The 20123-nt window shown below is 40.6% G+C and overlaps 2 protein-coding genes across 3 annotated transcripts; one reads left to right on the top strand and one right to left on the bottom strand.

Moving 5' to 3' along the window:
• Positions 1-1920: 1920 nt before the first annotated feature.
• Positions 1921-7272, top strand: LOC130198003 (uncharacterized). The gene is made up of 11 exons (XM_056421033.1): positions 1921-2147; positions 2397-2530; positions 3220-3265; positions 3692-4106; positions 4284-4356; positions 4584-4650; positions 5362-5509; positions 5697-5757; positions 5849-5979; positions 6076-6165; positions 6719-7272. Exons 1-11 carry the CDS (start codon positions 2080-2082, stop codon positions 6737-6739), a joined length of 1254 nt encoding a protein of 417 aa, XP_056277008.1. The 5' UTR covers positions 1921-2079; the 3' UTR covers positions 6740-7272.
• Positions 7049-18102, bottom strand: znf644a (zinc finger protein 644a). Of its 2 annotated transcripts, XM_056421022.1 has the most exons (6): positions 17886-17992; positions 13071-15558; positions 11832-12425; positions 10927-11052; positions 9356-9458; positions 7049-7989 (listed from the first exon to the last, which is right to left on the bottom strand). In XM_056421022.1, the coding sequence occupies exons 2-6, from the start codon at positions 15553-15555 to the stop codon at positions 7794-7796; spliced, it is 3504 nt and encodes a 1167-aa protein (XP_056276997.1). In that variant the 5' UTR covers positions 15556-15558; positions 17886-17992; the 3' UTR covers positions 7049-7793. The 2 variants fall into 2 exon arrangements, with proteins under 2 accessions (XP_056276997.1, XP_056276998.1); XM_056421023.1 differs by lacking the exons at positions 7049-7989; positions 9356-9458; positions 10927-11052 and adding an exon at positions 11172-11532 and having other exon boundaries at positions 17886-18102.
• Positions 18103-20123: the final 2021 nt, after the last annotated feature.

Raw genomic sequence — 20123 nt, forward strand, 5'->3', positions numbered from 1 at the left:
CACAGTCAGTGTGTTCAGCCGGAAATATGACATTTGCAAAAAATTACAGATTAATAAAATCTGAGGAATGTAAACAGCGATTATATATATATATATATATATATATATATTCCACAGAACTATTAATCAAACAATGAATGTTGTCACTGAAGCTTTTTTAACCAATACGAGTAAATAGATTATTTGAAATGACCTCTCACCTAGTGAGGAAAGAGCCTGGAAGATGTTCAAATCAATAAAATATATACCCACAATTGTACACAATATTTGTTTACGTCGTCATAGTAACATGATATGCTGCAGCAAAGTGCTGTCCCATTCGTATATACACCATATATAGCCCTGACATCCTCTCACACCATTTAACAGGCTCGACAAGAAGTCCCTGAGTGTTCAAGCCTTGAGGCCTGGGGGTGACATTCCGATTGGGCCATACTCAACACAAGGTTCACTTTTACAATAAAGTCTTTGCTCATGTCCCCTTACAAGGCAGACAAAGGCCCCTGATGTGTCATCAAGAGACAGACAGAGGACAAGGTGACACTGACCTCAGTGACTCACAAGCAAGACGATGATCCAACCTGCTAACTACAGCGAGGAAAAAAGCTGTTGAAACTCAAGCAAATGATTCTACCGGATGCGTTTCCAGTTCCCTGATCGTCAAGAAGCTGTGGTTTTGGTCTTAACATATCTTTAGGTTTAATAGGCTCAACCCACATAATCCATAATCTTTTTCACCTGGTGTATAATGTTGATATGATGAAGATAGATGTCTTGTGTTCATCCACCCATATGATCCCATAGAGATATGTCAAAATTAGAATTCCCATCAAACAGGTCAGTTCTGCTGTACAAGGGTTGGCTTCTATGGGAGCCTGATGATTCTCTGCTAAACATTATGATTGTTTTAGTGAGTCCTAGTGAGGAGGAAACAATAGCATCACTGTGTCTGTGTTCATCTTGTCAAGGTCATATAGTTATTGTGTGTTATGCATGTGTGTAGCCTTCTGTTCAACAGTCTATTTAATGGCCTTGCAGGAACACTCTGAGTATGGGACCTTGCCTGTAATTTACACCCTGATGTAACTGTCCATGATATCCTACCCAACCATGGCTTTAAATGTGTTGGCACTTCCAAACTCCTTTGTCACCAACAAGTCATACAGACAAATAGACACGACAGACAAGAAACACACAACAAGAACAAACAAAACCAGAAGATGCCAGATGCTAAATCTAAAAAAACTAAAAGCTGTTCATTAAAAAACCAAACCGCTGCTGGAACGAAAAGACCTTCTCAGTCGCTCAGTGGAACACCAGGGCATCCTAAATTGCTCACTGAATGAACTTCAGAATTCATTCAAAACACGGTGTAATGGATGGCCTTTTTGTTGTTGTTGCTTGGCCCTCCCTTGTCCTCTTTTGTATGGTGACCTCTAGTGAGTCAGGGGGAAGGCCAATCACCAAAACAACTTTAAATTAACTGACCATGTATGATACTAAAACAGTTTGCAATGGCTTCCAAGGTCAGTGTCAGGAATAATCATAATTTTGATATAATCTATTCATGGATTATTCCACTAGGGGTTCAGAAATAAGACACTACTGACCGCTTATTTATTGTAATTTAGTTAACCACAAATATATTTAGGGGATATATAGAAAGACCATTTACACACAATGACAGAGGTAAGCAATACAGACTAATGCAGGACTGTTATCGCTGTGATTATTGCAAACAATACGATTAATACATGTAACCAACATACACATATATTCTGGGGCCTTTGAGGCCTCTTTCAGGAACCTGGAAGCCTCCAACGTGTCAATGTGTGTGTGTGTGTGTGTGTGTAATGTCACTCTATTGTACATCAAAGCTTTAGTGGGGAAAGGGTTTAATCTGTAATGGCTGCTCAGTACTTCCTACACACAGGTGTTCGTGTCTGGCTCAGTTGAAACGTGTTTGGCAGTGTGCTGCCATCTGTCGGAGGATGCTTTTTGTTGGTTCTCCAGCAGTGTGGAGGTGAAGGAGCTTCTCATCTCGTTTGCTTATATCTGCCGCTACAAAGCAACCGTGTAATGAACCGTCGGAACAACGTCCCGTTACCGAAAGGAGGAGTTCCGGTACACCCACAGCCGCCCGGCAGGTAACGTGGACTCGGTGCTACAGCCGCAACGCCGTCACGTTAGCTCGTGTGTGCGACGCCCATCAATTTGAGAACGTTTCACATTACAAACGGAGAGCAGCGCGCCCGTGTTGTTGTTTTAAACGTGTGTTTGTTGGTTCGAGCCCCGCTGCGAGTGTAGCTCAAGCTAGCAGCGCGCGCTGCTGCGCGAGCTACGTTGCTCTGCTTTGTTGACGTTAGCGTGCATGTTGATCACTTCGATGGTTTCAGCTGCTTTCCCGCGATGAACCGAGTCCCACCGGACTTCACAGAAGCAACGTTCCACGTGCCAGCGACGACGGCCCGCCGCACACACCGCAGCGCGTCGGACCGGGCTGCGACGCGACCAGCCGCGGCACGCGCAGGTAACGTCGGTGGAGTCTGAAGCCCCGCGAGGAACGAGCGGCCTCTCGGGGTCAGCGCCATCTTTAGCCGGAGGGTTCGCGTCTCTTTCACTTCTGACTTTACACCACTACTAACCAATCATGCTGCGGTGTTGTTCATATTACCTCATTTGATTCATTCCTGTATGAAGTGACAATTCTTTCGCAAACAGTAATTCATCACAAGTTATTTATCTTTCTTCATATTTTTGGGCAATTTGAACTTTTATTCGAGAGTTACTTGGAGAGTGATGAGATCGACGTGCAACAAACGGTGCCCTCCGTCTGTTGTTAAAAGATAAATACAATACAGATTAAGTGTGCTTTATAACTGTATTGGCATACAATAACAATGTAAAGCTGGCCAGAGTTAATGCAGATTTCACTTGTATGTGTCATAAATGTGGCAAGCCTGCTAATCGATTTTGATTTGCCTGAAACTGGGAAAATATTTGTTCCTAAGTCATCATTTGATATGAATGTGTTAATTCTTCTCCCAGTAATTTATGATCAAACATGAACCAAGTACAGCTTCCTTTAGTTTATAGTTAGTTAGTTAACGCTAGGACTCGTTCAGTCTGTCACAATAAGTTGTCTCCATTGATATTTACCCTTCGTATTTATTAACCAGTGAAATGTTTTGCTGTTCATTTCTGCATTCAAACCCTTAGGACGAGACGACTCTCTGGACCAAAGCACTGACGACGGTTCACAAAGGTAACGTCAGGCAGTCAGTGATGTCTAAAGTTTACCGACATGGGGCCTTTCTCATTTCTTGATTGTGTGCCACCTCGTTCCTCAATCCTTCCGCATGTAACCTTGAAATCAATCTCAGTTCTACATCTTGAAGGATGTCCCAATTCCTAAAATACATCTTGAGGAGGCATAGGCGAGGAAACACCTCTGTGGGAAAGATGCAGTGTGACCTTAAAAAGATGGACACAATTCACTGAATGTGCACGGACTCTTAGTTGTATCTTATCTCAGATAAGAGTTTCTCCTCCCTTCTTCACAACAGTTCATGTAGATTGTTAGCTTATTGTTGGTGTGTGTAAGCGTTGGGTTCTATCAAGGCCTTTTATAAACGAGCTATGTAATGTTACATTGCATTCGGCATACTAATCCCCCATCTGTCTCCCTCAGGGTTGAAATGTATGATCCTTACGACCCTGCCTCTTCAGACGCTGAGTATGAGAAATACCACAACAACTTTCCACCTGATCAGGATTACAACCCGGGACACCAGTGTTCGTCTCCAAGTAGAGACTTCCGTAAAAAACGCCGCTGGGCGTCATGCTACTCCGACTCGGTGACCGTACATGATCGTAGCCCTGAAACCACCCAGAGTGACCGTCTCAGTCCAGGCCATAGACTGCCTGAGCGACAGGTTTATAGCCTCCACGGTGAAAATCAGCCGGGTTGTGACTCCATAAGTCGACCTCTGGCCCTCCTGGAGAGGCTTATTCACGCCTCCTCCACCCAACAGTTTCCTGTATCATATGGAGGACAGAGGGCCGACGGGGAGGAGAGGAATACATTCACAGAATACAAAAGAGAGGTATCAACAATAAAACAACAACAATTCTTGTTTTCAATTTCAATATTTATTTAGCTTTCTGTGGTTGTCTTCAATGTTGAGCTAGAGACTAACACAGAATACTGGGTATATTTGTTGTACTCTGGGACAACACTCTTAACACACAGTACTAATTAAAGCCCATTCTCTCCTCTGTAGATGAACACAACTGTTGGATCATCCCCGACCAGGTTACAGCCAGACTATCAACAGTTGAATTACTTGGGAACAGGTAAATTGGTGTTATGTCTTACCATTTAAGATGAATTATAGCCGACGTTAATATAAATATAGGAGACACATTGCATGGATCCTTTTTTTAAATTCAGCGTCTTGAGTATATTTTGGAAACCCCCATATAATCCTTTTTGAAAGAGCAAAGCAGCGCTTCGTTTGGTCACCTGTACATGTATTCCCTCTAAGCCGGATGCTAATGCTGTGTACACTGTTGCTCCACAGAATGGGACCAAGTCCCACCTTCCACCAAGGTGCCAAGAAACAGGAGCATCAATGTAATAATGGACAAGTAAGAACCAAAGATACTGATGTGTGATTTTTTTTTATGATGTTGCATGTACACAAAAACACATGAAGAGCCTCAACCCATATAGATAGATGACACAGTCCACACTGGTTTGCACAGAAGCCAAAGTCAGTCCCAGGAGCTTGGTGTGCACCATCAGCTGTTGCTGTGGGTGCAGTCCTGAGATTACCAGGATTTATCACTCGTATTTTGTCAAGAAGAAGGAATCCACACAACCGTGTTCCTAAGCCGGGCTAGTTGTTAGCTGCCATCAGCTAAAATGTTAATCTTATTGCCCAGATTGAATAAACTCCAAGCTGCTTGGCTAGTGTATACGTGTAGTCGTCACTGCACTTAGAAACACATTGTGGTCCAGGATAAAGACTGAGTGAGAACAAGATGTCATACCAATAACTTTACAACTTTGCTAGCTTTGTTCGCCACAATAGCTGAAAAGCTTCAACTTCCTACTCCTACTCTGCAGTAAGTCGACTACAAGGAGTTTAGCAGTTCTACCGCTCTCTGTGCTATAGACATCACAACCTCACGTCCTGAGGGCTCGTCTGAGGGTTCAGTCTCTGAGTCCGGGCTGTGCATTTCTCTGTGGATTGAGCATTTTGAGACCTTTGCAGTATTCATATAGCACCTTTTATAGTCAAGAAGACACTATGTGACCTTTGTAATGTTCTGCAACAGTTAATGTTTTTCTTTAAGGAGCCCCATCACGTGTGACCTTTGTGATGTTGAGTTAGCCAATGGTCAGGAGCTGGAGGATCACTTGGAGAGCAAGAGTCACTGGGACACCCTTGAGCACATCCAGCAGCAGCATAGTTATGACGATATGGCTATAGCCTTCCTACAGGTAAGATGACATCGAGTGTGGTTTATCGTACAGTGTTTCTCCTAGGTTTACAGCTTCAGGGGGACGGGCCGCCACCCTGATAGACTGGTAGGGGAAACACTGTCATATGGTTCCTGTGTTAAAACTCAATTATGAGCCGTAGTGTCCAACTTCTTCCAAATGGTTGAGTCTTTATTTATGTCCACAGGAGGTCATGCTGTATAAAAGCCAGCAATGCAGCCGGGCAATAGAGGATGGTGCAGCTCAAGGTAAATATCTTTTAAAACTCAAGATACACACTGGCTTGTTCCAGCATTTTCTATGTGAGACGAGCAAAGCCTGAACTATATATTTTTTCAGCTCTGCAGGAACATGACCACATGACAAAGATTGAAATGTTCCAATGTGCAGCTTGCCGCGTCTTGGTATCCACATCTGCATCGTCAGTGCACATTCACATTACTTCTCAGGAACACCTCACCAACATAACGGTAAATAGCAGAACACATTATTTCTTCTTTTTTTTTCAACATTGGCCCTAGAAGGGACGAGTGGTGATGATTATGATGCTGATTGATTTCATAAAGGAGTTTCAAGTGCAGCAGAGACGGTCTTGCCTCGACAAAGCAGAAACCATGATGAAGGAGCTGAAACCTCAATACGAACACTTCCTGAAGGTATTTTGCAAGAACGTTAAGATTTCAAACGCATTAGAATAAACGGCATGGCGGAAAAACATGGAAGAACTTTAAATATTTCCATGATTTAGGAATGTGCACATGCAGTATACTTGTTTAATTTAGTAGATAATTCTCTTACTTAATATTTCATGGATTGATTATTCTTTCGAAAGTTAATACCAGTATTATCACTTTTATCCCATTTGTATACATAGCACTTGCACTAGATACTGCTTTGATGTGATTGTATTTAGTATTTCCTCCCATAATGATGTGGATAATGCATTTTTCAAATCGACTAAAAAATAATAAAACGAGAGACTGCTTATATTAAGGTGGAGTCAGCAGTTCTGGAAAAAGACCGGAACACTTAAACAAATACCAATAATTGATTAACCCGTTGGAGGGAGAGGGTTTATACAGCGCATCATATGTTTATGCATCCATCGATGGCCTTTCTGTACGAGCACAAAGGCCCGTTTCTTTTTGGCCAGACACTTTGCACCGATGCGGGGGCTGTGTGTGAACACGACATGTTCTTCTCTTTCAGGGTGGCAGTCCATTTGAATGATGGAAATCATTGGAAGAATCCAAAAATGCTGTTCCACCCAGAGGCTGATTTAAACAATCACAGCGACACATAAAAGTTGCGGCGCCACAACTGTACAGTACATCCCGAAGAAAGCTTGATGATGATGGCATCATCTTGCTTATTCATACAATATAGATTTTCTTGTATCATTGTGCACAGTTTGTTAATTTACATATTGTTCTCAACAGTAGCGTTAGTACTCCCAGCTCATCACCATTTGGTCTGTTATTTTCTAAATGTACAGATTCAAAGTTTTTACAATTTGTATGAAAAATTATTCAACAAAGCCAACATGTTTCTTTTTAATTTTATTTAGAACACAAATGTTTTAAGCATTGTATCTGTGATATAGTACATTTGAAATAAAATTATTTAAACATTAAATATAGGTGACATGTATGAAGGACTTTGTCAGCACTGGCTGTGTCGAGTGACTTTTTCCTTAACCAGTGAGTTAAAATGTATTAAACAATGCAGTTATTGAAATACTATAAAACACTTTCTATGCATAAGTTTGCAGACAACATTCTTTTGTTCTTGTACAGTAGCTCTCTTTTCCACTCTTGAATTCAGGAACTACATTGTGAGCTTTTAGATGCCATTTTCAGTCGAATTTCTCTCACCAACTCTGGCCTGAAAACAGGCTGTGGGCTTGGATTAAAACGTGTTGCAATACAAAAGAAAAATGATCTATGTAACTTTATACAGAAGAGAGGTGCGCCCAAATGTTGACAAAAACTGACTCAAACCATGAGAAATCGGAGGTAAAAGTTGTCTTCATTAGAAATGGATTCCACACATTACTGCATAAAACAAAACAGACCGACCATTTGGAATTGTATTTCCAAAAAAAATGGACGATGTAAAAACAAAAGGGTAATATCCAAAATAATTAACTTTTTCTATTTGTCCAAACATTCACAATATCTCCAGAATTGAGCAATATTGTACTTTTGGCCAGTACTTCATTGAAAGAGAGTGAAAGAACATCCAATGTACATACAGGTCAGTGAACTAAAGGTCCCCGTGGGCTTCATGAAGCAGCATGTGTGGCTGTCAGAGAGCTGTCTTGGTCAGTCTCGAGGGTCGAGGGGTCCGTGGGCAGCAAGGGGACCTCGACCATGCTCAGCCCGGTGTGAGGGACACTAGTGTTCATAATGTGTCTCTGTAAATGTTTAATCCAGTCCTCCTGGACTGACAAGGGACCCTGGAAGACGAGGTCACAGAACCTGTAAAGAGAAGAAGAAATTGAAAATAGACCAACACGCACTTGTGTTGTCTCGGCGTCCGAGTACTGGTCCGAGTACTGGTCCGAGTCCTGGTCTGAGTCCTGGTCTGAGGGGGTTTGCACCACTTTGATCCAGACTAAAATTATTGGATGACCTGAAAGTCTGTACAGGCAGTCAGGTCCCTCTCAGGATTAAATGCAATAACTTTGGTGATCCCTAAATACTTCATCTAAGGCCACCATGAGGTCAACATGTTATTTTAATAATAATAATTTGGTTTATGATCGAATACATGCTAAACTAATTTAAATATTGTAATTATTCCAATTCGTGCACATAAACATCTGAATTTCCCTAAATTCATTAGGTAGAGGTATAATCATATTTTTTAAGAACCAGTTATACTTGTATTATTTAGACAACGACTACAAACTGTCATGTGCAGAGTGTTTATTTAGCTAAACTTGGTGTTTATTGTCAATTTACTTAACAAGTCTGCAAAAAAAAATTTACTGGTCTTTTTCTCCTTTTAAGATTTAGTTATCGGTTCAGCCCTTTTTCTTCTTCTTTACAATTCAAGACCGTCACAACGTTTGTTGGTGACTCAGAATTTCACTCTCAGTTTCACCCTTTTGGGGATACCATGACAAAAGGCCTCTCAGTCGTCAAGGCAGTTTAAAAAATAAATACAAATTGTTTGTTAAAGAAGCAAATGGACCACGACAGAACACTTTACAGTGGTCCAAATGTGGTTACCCAGGGCATCTGCAGTCTGTGGTTACAGACTACAGATGCACGATTATCCAGCATTTAAAAAGACTGAGTATTTAATATTCTAATTGAAGATGCAACATGGGAAGATTTGTGCAACAAATGTCACAAAGGAATCAATAGCCAATTATGGAAAGAATTTGATAAGAAATTAAAAAATCAGATATTTGTATACACCTTTAGTAATCTCTTCATATGTGAAGGATCCTTCAGCTCCATTATGTTGGAGAAAATGTGGTGAAATAGGAGATCACAGCATATATTTTGGGACTGTCCAGTAGTCAAAGGTTTTTGGAAAAATATAAAAAAAGAAAACGATAAAATCATAGAAGTGGAGGTACCCTCAGTCCACTCAGATTTTTGCTGGAGTCTATACCGAAAGATTTAGGGGACATCGATCTGAGGTATATTTTACAGATACTTTTAATAATTGCCAGGAACATTATAACTCATTGGCATTTGTACTCGCGGTGGGCTGGACTATGGATACTGATAGGACCTACTTTTGGTTTTGATTACTCTGTTTTGTTAAAGATGCAAAATAAAAGGACTATAAGACTATAAGAGTATAAGATAAACAAAATACAAGCATTACCTGCAGGTGAGCCTGTACATTTCCTCTGGAGTTTGTGGTAAGGGCAGTGTCTTCTTCTTTGAGCCAGGCCTCGAGTGCTGCCTCCTTGCTTTACAGTCGAATACTGAAACACAGAATAACTTCATTACTTTACAGCCCTACCTTGGAGATTACGGCAAAGCCTTGCTAATTTAACACTTTAAAAATGGACACAAAGTATATGGTAACCACTAAAAAAGTTAGGATATTGTTCAGTGATGTTCCTACAATTGTACATTTTGTGTTGAATAAATCAGCCAGTTTGAGATGTTTAGACCTTATTTTATCCTATTAGTGATTCAGACTCATGTGTGCGTGACACCGAGGTGAACGGTCTGGCGTGGTGTCTCCTCTGTATGGGACCCGTTCAGTGTATTTATGACAGAAGGCTCAAGATATACACAACATGATCTGTGACCGAAGGATAAGTAGGCCCTGAAAGCTTTCAGCCATGAAGAGCTCCCTCCTCCCACTGACGCACCCACCAAACTCCACAATTAAAATCTTCGCTATATCTTACTTGCTGACAGCCTTCTGGATCCCTACCTTTGGGAGGACACAAATAACCACTGGTACACTAATTATAACTTGGACATCACAACCTCTCGTGGTATCTGGCCCCACAGAGAGCTTTGGCGATAGCTTTTTTAAAGATATTCTGCACAGTGGAGGTTACTCAGGCACAACTCTGGAGGCAGAATGTACCTCCATCATGCCTGATCAGAGAGCGAGCAAAGGAAGTCATGGCTGAGAAGTCTTAAGTTATGAAAATAGTCCTGAGTAACTTTGACACTCTTTCTGATACACTGTTGTTTAACTTTCTCCATAACTAATGATAATTGTTCAAAGTTTTGAGCAGGACATATACAAGTTCTGCTGAGCAACCTAAACTAGCAGTAGGATGAACTGACTCTTTGTATGTGAATGTGCCTTTACAATGAGAATACACATACAGCTGTTGGACTGTTCTCCTTGACAATGCAGCCATACACAATATGTTTTGACACCGTTTACTTGGAATATGTGTTTATTTGTTCTTGGATCAATGATATTATGCCAAGTATTCCTGGCACTGGCAAAATCTATATCCTTATTTAAAACTTAAGGTTTTGACAACGAGAGACGCCGTCTTAATGTTTAGTTTCCATCCCAGTGAATTGGTACATATTCCTGCCAATGGGTTCATGCTCTTCCACTGCTTGACATTAAGTGGTGGAGGAAGAAGAATACTGCAAGCTGGACCGCATCAATAGAAACAATGCAGGTTTTGACATATTAGAAAATACTAATTCAGGAGGATGAAATCTATTTAATACATATTCAGGCCTCAAGGATGCACAATATGTTCTTTGATAAGAAACTGAATGCAAATGTAGCTGTGGGGTTTTAAGTAAAAATGTCAAGTAACTGCAATACATAACCAACTCAGAGACCCCTCTATCAAGAGCGGATCATCAGGGTCGAAGATGGAGGGAACCTTTACTTCTGCACAACAAGACTTAAGTTTTGTTTTGCGAAGCAATAAAACTTAAAATGTTGCTGTTGACACTTACTATGTCCCTCAAGTAAGGCATCCCTTTTTCGTTTTGTGTACGCCCGGAGGTGATTTGATAAGCTAACTCCACTGTGGAAAGTTGCATTGCAGTGGACGCACACCTTCCGGTTGAATTCACCTTTCTCTGTAAAAAGACACACAACAAATAAAAAAGTTAAATCATAGACAAGATCGTGCTCAAGATTAAAAAAAGAAAACTTACAAATGTCTTTGTTCCTTATAACAAACTTTGGATGTATCATTTCTGCTATTACGGTTAGTGCAACATGTTGATCAGTTTAGGCCACATAGTCATGCTTTCCCTTCATGCTGATGACATCTTCCTTTACCAACACAGAAGATCTGATGAGCAGTTTTCCCATATTTGCTCAAAACAGCTGCTGTAGATGTGTTAATGTCTCAATGAGAGTTTTAGAGTAAAAGTTTTGATTAAGTTTTGATTAACAAGCCTTTAAAAGATTAAGTTGTAGTAGTCGATGATATGTGCCGGAGAGGTTATATACTTATCTTTACTCGTTATAACCTAGTCTATCTACAAACGTGAAAACAGGGCCAGACTGATAGCCAATATTAGCTTGCGAGAGATACAATTAATCAGCTTAAACTATGTTGACATGTAAAAAAAAGAAGAAGAAGAAAGTTAGACAACACAACATTTTAAAAACATTGCATGTTAACTTAATTTGGCATGTAAAGTTAACATGTATTTCAAGTTAAATAAATGTTTCTGAAGTAAATTGCTATTAAATTTACTATTATCATTGGAGATATTCAACAGAGTTTTCTGACAATACATAACATCAAGCAGATTACAGGATTCTAACTACTAAATTAATCAAAACATTTAGAAGCGGTCAGTTCCACAAGTCTCTCCTTCTGGTTAATCCTGAAGAAGTTACTTACCGCATAACGAATTTGGCAGTGAAGATGCAACCCTGGATCCTGAACTGTGCTCACAGTCTGAAGAAACTGCGAACAAGTTTCTTGACATGTGAGAAGACCCCTTGATTCGGCCGTCTTCCTGACACTTCCTCTTCTTCAGAATTCCTATCAAGGCAGTCGTCTCCGTGAGGGAATTTTTAACATCAAACTTAGTCTCCGGTTGCTTCTTTTCAGATTCCATTTCCATGAAAGAAAACGTGGGCATCAGTGGTTGGGCATCAGCACAAGCGCTTGGAAAATAATCACTTTTTGGGAATCCAATGGCTGCCGGCGTGAAACTATCAACATTGGACACTTTTGGTGAAGCACAATCTTGGAAATGGTTCCGTCTCTTTCCCAGAATTTGAAGTGCCCGCTGGAACTCTTTCTTGTCGCGCATCAACTCCCGGAGTAAAAATAATGGGGATTTATTTTTTGTTGCAATACTTTTACCAAGCTTTTTAAGATGGCCTCGAATGTGGTTGGACTGTCCAGTCCTGTTGTCAAATGAGTCCCCACATAACGGGCAGGAGTGAATGCTCTTCACAGTCTCAGGCTCTGACTCCAGCTGCAACGCTGAAGAAACAGAAGAAGAAAAACTTAAACTTAAACAATACAAGAACATTTAGTTCATATAACAGAAAGATTGAGTTATATTTTCACTCCCTTGTCCTTTGGTTTCAGTGATAGTGAGAACATTGAACTCACCAAAATCTTTTTATTGCATGGATGGCTAAAAAACATGTTCAATGGTGCCAGAAACAATCACCCAGGTTGATAACAAGCTGAGTTTGTCCAGTTACAATTTAATTTGGAGGTAGAACCGAAAGTTAGCACGCCGAGAATGTCCCTTATAATCTTTCATTTCATAGAAAAACTAAGTGTGCACGACTATGCTGAGTGCAAGTGCAAATAGTTGACTTACGATGTCAGTCTGTAAACTGACGGACAATAATACTTGTACTGTTAGCTCAGATCTTTTTATCTAAAGAACTAAATCATTTGGGGTTTGTTTGAACCTGGATGATTGTCTGACCCCTCGTTGTTTGTGGCCCTAGTGGAGATATTTTTAAAGCTGATGCCACGTTCAAAAATCTTGGCAATCACTTGTTAAGTTTAATGTTCAATATTCAATAATAACATATAGCCAGAGTCACAACTATATAAGCCACGTTGTAATAAACCATGGATTCCCTTTCATAGAAGAATTTGCATAATTACCTTTTTTTAATCTCTGGAACGCTGAGATCTTACTTCGAATCCGTGGTCTTCTGTCTTGAGATGCAACCTGCTCAGGAGACACTGCATGGCGTGCATTGTAGCTCAGTCCAACACGATGAAGATGCCCTCGGACATGATTGGACAATCCAACACCCGATTCAAAGACTGCAGGACAGTATGGACAGTTCTTGCGGTCCGATTCCAACTCCAAATCAAAATCCCCTGTGAAGTCTTCACTCAGTGGTATTTGGTGGGAGTCAATTGTTTCTTGGAAGACTTCCGTTTCTATGCACTCTTCTTTGATTTCAGGGATGGTTTGATCTTGCTCTTCAGTCTTTATTTTCTCAAATAGCCTTTTTGACGCCTGCAGAGCACCCCGCATGGACATTCTTCTGCTATAGGTATAAATTATGTTTTGTTTTTCTTTCTTGATACCGTTGTCAAAAAGGTCAGTGTCTGCATCTGTATCTGTATCGGAGAACTGGAAAATGTCCTTTTCTTTACAGTATGACTCTTCTTCTTCCTCTTCTTCTTCATCGTCTTCTTCTTGGTTCATTGTCATGGGACTTAGCAGAGGTTTTGGTAAGATGAAGCATGAGTCTTGTTCAGAGGTGTTGCGATACGGGGTGGACATCTTCCTTTTAGATGGTGACTTTCTGACTGTTGACTGATCGATTTTGGCGGCATTGGGTGTCAACCAATGGCCATTTTGGGTTGAATCTGAATCTTCAACCTTGATAGTCAATGTCCTTGGCAACTGATCAGAGTCAATGTCACCTTTGGCATCCGGAACAGAAGTTCTGAGATTATCGCTTTCCTTCCTCTGTTCTGGAGTTTTCTTTCCATTTCTTTGTCGGGAGAGAAGAACATTTATGGATTTGTCCAGCTTTGACTCTGTTAGTGGAGTCTTGAGACCTCTGTTGATCTTGCTATTTTTGAATAAGTCAGAAATATCACTGGAGTCGCTAGGGGAACAAGCTCTTTTGGAGGGGATCGGATTTTTTATAGAGAGTTTAGATGTAATCTCTGCATCTTCTACAGGCGTTTTAGTAGTAGGCACATGCTGCTCCTTAGATGGTTGTTCAATTTTTTCAATGAGCTGTTCAACTTCCTTTTCCTCTAAAGTTTGTTGATGGCGGCGCAGAAGGTGATTCTTAAAAACACTTTTGTTAAAAGCTCTATAAGAACAAATTTTACAGGAAAATAGTTCAGAGTCGTTATTCTGGATTTTCTTTCTAACAGTAATATGCGGCATCTTGTCATGTCTCCTAAATTCCGTCTCACTCAATGTCCTGAAGCTACATTTGTCACATCTGAACTTTCTCTCGTCCTTCTCGTGTGTTTTCGCATGTTGAACAAATGTGTTGGGGCAGTTTGTAACAAATGTGCACTGAGGGCAGAATAGCTTCTTTTTGTCCTCTTTCTTCTTATCATTCACGCCTTTGATCTCCTCAGTAAGTCTTGCCGTTTTCTCTTTGTGGATGGACATGTGCTCAATAAGCGAAACACTTTGCCTGAAGGTCTGTCCACATTCTCGGCATATAAAAGGCTCTGGCGAGATATTTGGTGAGTCAACATGAGACTTCATATGACGATGCAAATGATGCTCTTTATTGAAAATGAGCTTACATTTTGAGCCAGGATAACATGATGGCTTTTCCTCTGAATGAGAATTCATGCTGAGTCTCCCTTTTAGAGGTGAAAGCCCGTGACCTATACTGTTCTCATGTGAATTTCTTGGAGGTGCATTGTGAAGAATGTCCTTAATGGCCTTTACAGTTCCATTGGGATACGTGGGAACTTTCCCAGTTGGTGGCGACTGTGACTGGGAGAAGTTTCTTGACTTTCTGACTTTCCTGACAGGAATGGAGTCTGCTTGGTCTTCAGCATCAGACAATTCCTCAGATGACTTGTGGCTCAGGTCAGGATAAAGGTCTTCTGAGGGATCCACCATGACAACCATGTCCATTTTCCGCTTCCTTCTCCTTTGGCTGTTGGCAGAAGACGCTTCATCTTTAGGCTCCTCACCGGGTGAATCGCCATGGTTCTCCCACAGAAACTGCATAAACTCTTTGTGAGGGTCCCAATGAAGGTCACCGGCGCCAGTAAAGTTATCTAATGAGTTCTCAGGTGAGTCGTCAAAACCCCAAATTCCTGCAGTATCAATTTCCTGCACAGTTTTTAGTGGGGTGATGCTCTTTACCTCCTCTTTATCTGTGGAGATGTTGTTGAGTTCATGGGCTTGTGTAGCCTGATGCAATGAAGGACCATTTCCCAGGCCAACCGGAGACAGCATATCAGTGTTTGACAGAACATCTAGAACACTGTTTTGCTTCAGAGAAGGTTTGCCAAAAGAATCGGTGCAACAGGCTGAATCTTGTGCCATTCTCACTGGCTCTTGCAGGAGTTTGAGAGCATTGATCTCAGGATCTGCATCTTTGTCGTCCTCATCAACACCTGTCAGACATGACATTTCAGCTGCCATGACCTGAAAAAGAAAAGTAAAATCTTCTTAGATAATCCTCAACCAAAAGCGTTTCACTACAAAACCAGCAGTTATCACTGTAGCATCCAGAGAGTTGTATGTAACCTTTATCACTTTGGGCAATCTTTCTCTGTACGATGACATAACTGATCTGGGTCCAGTTGTTGCTTTTCAGTGTTCTAAAAAATTGAAATCAAATTACTGCCTTTTTTATATTCTTGGGCAACTTTTTTTCTCCCCATAACAATTGTGAGATAATCAGCAGATAAACAGCCTTCGTGTTTCAAAGTAATCTACCAGGAATGTGTACTCGCATATATTTGATTGGTTAACGCATCGCCTTGTTTCATGACCCTGCGTTGTTTTTGCTGAATGTGATGTTAACGGACTGGCTCTATTCAAATTAATAAGTTGACACTCAAGTTGATCTCAACAGAGCCTTAAAGAAATTCTTCGCATTGACACTCCATGACCTTAGGGGAACACAGAGTCCTTGTCAACAAGTAAATTGAAGACGCCACCTTTGTTTTAGGTGCTATGTTTGAGATAGAGTGGAGTAATGGCAGTGTTTTATATGGGAAGTTGATTTACATCCAAAAACTAAATATTCGCACAGTTACAGACATTTCTTTCCCAATGTAAGTCGATGGGGAAAAATGTTGGGCCCATTGGCATCACGTCACGGACCTGGAAATTGTCATTTTAATGTTTGTCCACCATGCAAAATTTGCTTCAAAGCCTGGTGCTTTTCCTGGGGACTTGGTCTGGCCGTGTGTGTATGCAGGTCCCAGTATGTGTAACCCACTGGATAGCTAAAACCGACTGCTGCTCAACACACTAATACGGCGGCAACCTCCGACAATGCAGTCCTAACCCACGGCGTCATCACAGGAGCGTAACGCCGCCCTTTGGTCACACCAGCCCCCTTCACACATCCTGTACAAGGAGGGATGGTTGCGCCATTATTTCACCTTGCTGTTCTGTATAAAAGTTAAAAAAGGCAGAATGAGGGGACAGAGTTGTTCTTCCGTTGAGACAACAGCGGAGATAGTTACAGAGCAGAACCGACATCTGTGCGAAAAAGGGACAGAAGATGCGGAGGAGAGCCGACACTGTTGTGTTAAACGTCGTGCCTTTTTCCTCCCAGGATGCTCCCATGATGCCAGGGTGCATCGCATACTAGAGTGCCATTGTGTCGCTGTTGTTTGGTTCAATGTGAGAAAGCCCACTCGGATTAACGGCAGACCGTCAGCACCGCTGCTGTCGTTTGCAATGTTTGTGCAGCCCTGTTAGCTGCTAGCGTTGGCTCAGCTGCCGCCATGTTGAGAGCCATGTGGCGGGAACGGCTCAATCCTAGATTTGCTCTAAATTTGGAATTTAGCACATTGAAGGAAATTATAAGGTGTATTTTTTACTATTTTCTAACATTTTAATTATCTGAGCGATAAAGCATTGTCAGATTAATCAATAATGAAAGTAACGATTAATTCAAGCCTTAAATGCAAATGTGAATCAGTAATTGTTGCAATGCATTAACCATCTGATTAAGATTATAGTTACAACTTTTAGCTTGCTTAGCATATGTCACCGGCATAACAATTATGTTTGTTCTTTTATCAGCCCAATATTGAATGTTATTTACGAGCTACAGTTCCCAATAGGTAGTTCTTACATATTAGAATGTGCTTTTTAAAAAATGTTCTAGTTACTTACAATGTGAACAGAGTTATCTTTCGGACTCAATCAGCATCCATTGAATACAAAATAAATATGGCTAAATACAATATATATAATAATATATGTGACACTTTGCTCGGAATATTAATTGTGGCCATTTACAACACTACAAGGTCGCAAGAGTGAGAGGTCTTGTATTTGAAGGGCAATAAAAGTGTCATGCAAGTGAATGCTCCTGTAGCAGAGAGAGAGTGGTGTTTGTTTTAACATTTACACAGCAGCACCAAAACTGCAAAGAGATGGACCTCGTCAATGGCTTTTGATGAGCGGTTGTGGATTTTGTACAGTTAAAACTTTCAACTCAGTAGTTCAGTTATACCAACCGACAGTAGTTGGGCTGTGTTTCAAAACGTGGCTACATAAAGAGCATATTCGATCATTTTTACAACGTCGCGTAAGGGTATCATTGCATATCTTCGGCGTTTATGTCACGCTGTGTTGTTGGATGCTGCTTGCTGGAGCTGCAGACCACTCCATAAGACTGTTCCATAGCAAAACCTATTCCTGAGGCTAAACTACAGCTAATGACAATCGTCCCTCGCTAATCTCGAAACAGACATCAATAAAATGATAATTAAAAAAACACACGTTACCTCCAAGCTGTGCGGGTGGAGACAGGGCACAATTTAAACGCTGCATTGAATAATTTCTTACTTTCGTCTTCCATCTATTTCACAGTCGCCATTTTCCGTGGTGGTCTGGTGTGGGACAGATCATTATTTCTTACGAGTAACTGTACATACAACTGTCTCTACCGTAATAAAACAAAGAATTCACCTAATTATTGCATTTGATTGTGAAACGATTTTATAAAACCGATATAGCTAATAGGTTACGCAAGTTATTGACTCGTATCATATTGTCACGTAATGTTACGAGTCGGCGCCATGTCCCCCCGAAAGATTTGAAATGGTTCGTTCCATATAGGAGGCATAAAAAACCGAGTTAATGACCATCTCCTTTGAGTAGCAGATTTTGATGGCGGTTAATCGCTGTTATAATTGATCAGATAAATTGAAACTTCAGTTACTATTGTTTTGTTTTTTAAGAAAACATGTAGTTTTGCAATGTTAATCTGTCATTGACGCACAGGCCAGAATTGTATGCCAACACTGGAGAGAGGTTGCCACTATGCCCCCATGATTGTTGTCTTCTCACAGGTCTTTGTTGTTTCCGTAGCCGGTTCATTTATTCAAAGCCTCCTGTAGTTTAAACAGAAAACACACTCAACGAATAACAGAAATAATTCACAGTAAACATCTGTTATAGTTGGCTTAGTAACATGTTGATGCCAACATTTAGCTACAGTCAATATACAAAAATAAAAAAGTATAGCTGCAGTGACGTTACTGTTGCTTTAAATATGCTAATAAATAAAGTTGTTACTAATGAGAGGGGATATCTCGCGCAAATATGTCAAAGACTGAAATGTCAAATCTAGCTGGTGGGATCAAGGGTTAAGCTCTGACCTATCCTGAGTTTTAATATTCAAGCTGTTCATGTATTCTGTATAACAGGTAGGTACATTGGTAGGAAATGAAACAGATACCTTGCATGGAGGCCCTTTCTTAAACTGGTTGGCAGCTCCAGAGTTAACTGGCAGCCATTAGTTAAAATGTCTTCATATTTTAATGTAGCTAACGTTAGCTTGTGGTTCACTAGCTAAAGCTAGTCTTCTCCACTGTTGTAATGAAGCTAGGTAGATATTCAAGTATTTTACTGTGAGATATTGTTATTACCCTACATCCCTCATGACACAAAATAACATTTTGTGTGTAACTGTTCAGCAAGCTGGCTACTTAAAGATCATTCAGTTGTATTGAAGTTGCAACTAGCGTTAGCCGTATTGAATGCGTACAGTAACATTGAATTATCAGAAATATTCCTTGTTATGGTTATATAAGAGACACATAACCATTTACATTTTAATGCAAATTATAATGTAACTGACAAATCATTTGAAAGCTTAGTTTTTGTAACGAGCATATATCATGATATGAAAATATGGTAAATTATCTTTGGTCTGTTTGTTTTGTTGCAGCAGACTGAAACAAGCTTAGAAAAAAAGCTTAAACTAACAGCAACAATAGCTTTTAGATCTCATAAAACTCACTCAGTATCTCTGGGTTGTTTTCCAGATGTCTCAAACCTAGATTCAGAGTGATTGATTGACATTGCTCGGCTTTGCATTCAAATAACCAGCGCCTACATGATCGGATGAGATGTTGGACACCGATGACTGCACCTTGTCCCTGGACAATCTGTTTTTTGAGAAACCCATTGTCCACAAAGTGTGAGTACAAATATAACCCATAATCATTCCCCTCTTTTCTTCCGCTCACAGCTGAATTAATGTTTTTTTCCGGTGGATTGTATTTGGCAGAAAGCCACTGCACCAGGAGGTCAGTCCATGGCAGCTGGACGTGCCTCCATCCCTTTCTCAGGTTCCAGCCACTCAGGATGTGCAGAAGAAGGCAGAGTCTATCCCTACCCTATACAGTATGTTGTGCTCTGGATTAGGGTGAATTCCTTTTCACTTGATTTGAGTAAACTGCTAAGTATCTAGCCTATTGAGGAACCACTCAATTTAACTTTGTGGCTCACTGTCACGCTAGTTTGAATAGGCTTGAAAGCCTACGCAATTGTCCTTGGCTTGCGTAAATACACCAGGTTCTGAGTCTTATAATATATATATATTTGTTTGATGACTCTTTCTCCCTCTTTAATAATACTCACAGGTTTCCCACAGAGACTCAATACGTTCCTGCCTCCTTCGAAAGGATCAGCTGGCCTTAAGGTTTTACCATCAAAAATCAACAGGCCTTACACTT

The sequence above is a fragment of the Pseudoliparis swirei genome, chromosome 8 (genome assembly GCF_029220125.1).
Source record: "Pseudoliparis swirei isolate HS2019 ecotype Mariana Trench chromosome 8, NWPU_hadal_v1, whole genome shotgun sequence".
Lineage (NCBI taxonomy): Eukaryota > Metazoa > Chordata > Actinopteri > Perciformes > Liparidae > Pseudoliparis > Pseudoliparis swirei.

What these genes read in the sequence shown, in the direction of transcription:
- znf644a (XM_056421022.1), bottom strand. Translation starts at nt 15,555, where the DNA reads ATGGCAGCTGAAATGTCATGTCTGACAGGTGTTGATGAGGACGACAAA. An exon ending in ACTGCCAAATTCGTTATGCG is followed by an intron (nt 11,053 to 11,831) that starts GTAAGTAACTTC and finishes GTCTTTTTACAG; the next exon opens with AGAAAGGTGAATTCAACCGG. An exon ending in ATGTACAGGCTCACCTGCAG is followed by an intron (nt 7,990 to 9,355) that starts GTAATGCTTGTA and finishes TTCTCTTTACAG; the next exon opens with GTTCTGTGACCTCGTCTTCC.
- LOC130198003 (XM_056421033.1), top strand. Translation starts at nt 2,080, where the DNA reads ATGAACCGTCGGAACAACGTCCCGTTACCGAAAGGAGGAGTTCCGGTA. An exon ending in CACCCACAGCCGCCCGGCAG is followed by an intron (nt 2,148 to 2,396) that starts GTAACGTGGACT and finishes CGATGGTTTCAG; the next exon opens with CTGCTTTCCCGCGATGAACC. An exon ending in GTTGAATTACTTGGGAACAG is followed by an intron (nt 4,357 to 4,583) that starts GTAAATTGGTGT and finishes GTTGCTCCACAG; the next exon opens with AATGGGACCAAGTCCCACCT.